Source organism: Rhagoletis zephyria, unplaced genomic scaffold (assembly GCF_001687245.7).
Source record: "Rhagoletis zephyria isolate East Lansing unplaced genomic scaffold, Rhagoletis_zephyria_1.1 Rzeph_scaffold_23369, whole genome shotgun sequence".
Lineage (NCBI taxonomy): Eukaryota > Metazoa > Arthropoda > Insecta > Diptera > Tephritidae > Rhagoletis > Rhagoletis zephyria.
The window spans coordinates 2,748-6,414 of NW_016180427.1; the positions used below are offsets into that span (position 1 = coordinate 2,748).

Genomic DNA, 3,667 nt, shown 5'->3' on the forward strand with positions numbered 1-3,667 from the left:
AGGCAGTGTCTCAGAGGTGGTCCCATACTAATCTGGTTAAGATCCGATCAGTGGATCATGAGATATATATATATATATATATTTTTTTATATGATAGTTGAAGTCGGGGTTTTTTTTTTGCTAAAAATTATTTGTTGATTTTGTAAAAATTGTGGAAAGTGTGCAATTGGATTTGTAAGCAAGGGCTATGTTTTGATTGTTGTTCCTTATGTAATGGCTAGGAACTTAAAGATTAACAAATCTTGCGAATCGGGAGCTTTGTGTTAAGATGACATCGATTTGTTAGTGCATATTCTCACATATTTTGCCTTAAATGCATATTTGTCTATACTATGTATAAAATTAAAGCCCACATTTTTGTTAGGGAAAAGCAGCTGATCTACTGGGTCGATTTCTATGATTGAAGTTTAAACTGACATATTTGTACCACAATAGGACAGAGTGGTATTTTTAAAATGAAATTTTAATAATAAGTATGTTTAATTAAAGTATTAAGTTGATCAACAATACCACGCATTGCTAGACCGTTTGTCTTTCACGCGTTTGCGTTTAGAGAGCATCAATAAGCCACATATTGCTCTCTATTCTCTTATCTTTTTATACTCAACTAGCGCAGCGTAAAAACAAATAAAAGAACCTTTGCCAGCTTCAGGTATGCGAAATTTATGTACAAACAGCGCCCAGTGGGGCAAAAAAGGTTGCTGTGGACAAATCAATTTTGAGAGCCCAAATATGAACCGATTTCAAGTTTCTTTTTTTAAATAAAAAAAATTTAGTTTCGCGTAGATATCCGCGGCGATTTTTTAAAAAGGCTATGCTTTTTTATTTACTAATGTTGAAAAATTAAAGAAAACAGATTTTTACGTTTGAATTCTTCCACTTTTTTTGGAAAATACTTGAAATTAATTTCAAATGACTGCAATTATTTAAAAAACTATTCATATAAATTTTTCCATACGATACATTTAATTGAAGAATGTATTCCATTGGTTATCTATACTAATATATATTCTGAAAGCAATTTTTGAAATATAAAGGGGGCGTGGCAACGCCCATACAAACTGAAGTTTTTACACAACATATCTCTGGAAGTTTTCATCGTAGAGTGCTGCAACTTAGTACAGAGATATATAATATCAACGCCAAACTCATGGAACTTCTCGACAATGGTTCACATGCTTTGTTCATTACTGAATCTTGCGTCCAACGCCTTCATCTTACTAGAAGCTCATCGTCAATATGCGTTACTGGTATTGGATCAATCAAAGGTGGTTGCACCAAGGGAGAAGTTACTCGTATTGGATCAATCAAATGTGGTTGCACCAAGGGAGAAGTTAAAGTTTGTGTAGCATTGTAGCAGTGTGTTTCATTAGTCTCAAACTTCCAGATGAGTACTCTTATTTTGTTGAAAATAACTAATGACCTTCCAACTACAGCTGTACCCTCATCACCTTGGCCGCATACTTGTGACTTACCCCTGGCTGATCCTAACTTCTCCAGGCCTGGACCTATTGATGTATTGATAGTTATGGACGAAATGGATTGGTTCCTACTTAAAGGTCTCCGGAAGGGGAAAAATGGCACTCCTATGGCGCAGAATAGGGCATTTGTGTGGGTGTTGTTTGGAAACGCGATTTCTTCGCAAAAACATCCTGATTCTATCTCGACGCTTTATTGTGACACCCAGCTAACGCAACTCATCACAAGGTTTTGGGAACTCGAGGAGTTGCAGCCAAAGAAGCATTATACGTCCGTACGTTACTGCGAGAAGCTGGTCGAAGATACCACCAAACGAGCAGGAGACGGTCGCTTCATTGTACGCTTGCCTCTTAAAAAAGAGGTTCCGATTGGTGAATCGAGGGCCGCAGCAGTTCGAGCTTTGCTGCGAATGGAAAGGATATTCGCCGCGAGCAAAGGTCTTCATGAAGAGTACAGCAAGTTCATGCAAGAGCTTATAGACTTGGGTCACATGGAGCCAGCCGGTCCAGTTACTCAAGCCACTTACTACATACCGCATCACGCAGTGGTCAGAGAAACGAGTACCACATCCAGCTATTCACTGAACGACGCTCTAATGGTAGGCCCTCGGCTGCAACAAGATCTGTTCTCGATTTTGGTGCGCTTCCGCACCATCGCTACGGTCTTATTGCTGACATCGAGAAAATGTATCGGCAGGTCTACGTTGCTGAGCAGGATGATGATTATCAACGTATTGTATGGCGTGGATGTTCTTCAGAGCCATTGCGTGACTACCGTCTTTTAAAGGTGACGTATGGGGTGGCATCCGCTTCGCACTGTAATGGCATCGCTAACAATACGGCAGCACTATTCAGCGCCGTCGTAATGTTGGTGGCCCTGATGGAACATAAGTTCCACAGGTACATAAATCGAGTGAAAAAACGAATGAAAATCAAATTATAGAAACGACTTCAAACCTTTCGGTAGTGCCCAGCATTTTCCGGATCTTTTAAATAAGTTGATATTGACAACCCGCATCCAAGTATTGTTTAATTTTGTTAAACCACAAGTAGTTGACGTGCGTGAATTTGTGTGAATTTGCACGGAATAGAAATTTCCGTGATTCCAGATATTGCAGCAGCAAAGCTCTTTGCGGAACTTTTTAAGAGTTTGGCCTGCCACGGTTCTGCCACGAGGGTCTAATTACTGGTGTCGGCAACCACAGCAGCGGATTTCATCAAGGAGGATTTGGGGTAAGCGAGTGGTTTTTTTTTTTTGTTTTTGGTACGTGTGAGCAAAATTCCAAATGAGTGGGCTGAGGGTCCAACAGCATCTTTCCGTGAAGTCCTTGCAACGAGCAGCGCTGGATATAGGCGACGCATACCAAAACGTCCCTGGAGTCGTTACGTCCGACTTCTATATGGATGACTTACTAACTAGTTCAGACTCATTTCAAAATCTATTTACGCTTCAAAGGAACGATTATTACGTGCTCTCTCAGAGCGGATTCGAGCTCAGAAAGTTTGCGGAAAATTGCCAACCGCTAAAAAACCAAATACCATACGCATGCATTGAAACAGGTATCACATCTCCTTGCTGAAGGAAATGACATTCGAACATTAGGCTGTATCTGGCATACAGACAATGATTCGCTCTCAATCGCATTTTATTTAGAAGAGCTTCCAAACAAGCTAACAAAGCGTGTATTCTTTTCCGATTCGAGCAAGATATTCGACCCGCTTGAACTTATCGCTCCTTGTACAATCCGCTCTAAAATATGGTTGCAGAAAATTTGGCGCCTGAAGGTGGACTGGAACGAGTTAGTGCCACCTGACGTAGCTGCTGAATGGTTGACGCACAGACGTGAGCTAGCTACACTTGCATCGCTCAATTTAAGTCGCTGGCTTGCCACTAGTCACATTATAGATTCTGAGTTCCACGTCTTCACAGATGCTTCGCAAGCTGCTTATGCTGCAGCTGTTTATTGTCGAGCCCTTACTACCGACGACAAGGTTAGCGTTGTGTTAATCGCTGCAAAGACTAGGGTCGCACCCCTGAAAACTGCGTCACTGCCACGATTAGAACTTTGTGCAGCTCATTTAAGCGCGAAGCTAGTTCGGCAGGTAAAATCAAGTTTTGGCTTCAAGCTTGAGAGGCTGTATGCGTGGACCGACTCCATGGTGGCATTTGCATGGTTGCAAGGTAATCC

At 41.2% G+C, this 3,667-nt stretch overlaps 1 protein-coding gene across 1 annotated transcript; it reads left to right on the plus strand.

Moving 5' to 3' along the window:
* The first annotated feature begins 1,528 nt into the window (after window positions 1-1,528).
* On the plus strand, window positions 1,529-2,263 carry LOC108381678 (uncharacterized). Its single transcript, XM_017638090.1, has one exon. The coding sequence runs from the start codon at window positions 1,529-1,531 to the stop codon at window positions 2,261-2,263; it is 735 nt and encodes a 244-aa protein (XP_017493579.1).
* Window positions 2,264-3,667: the final 1,404 nt, after the last annotated feature.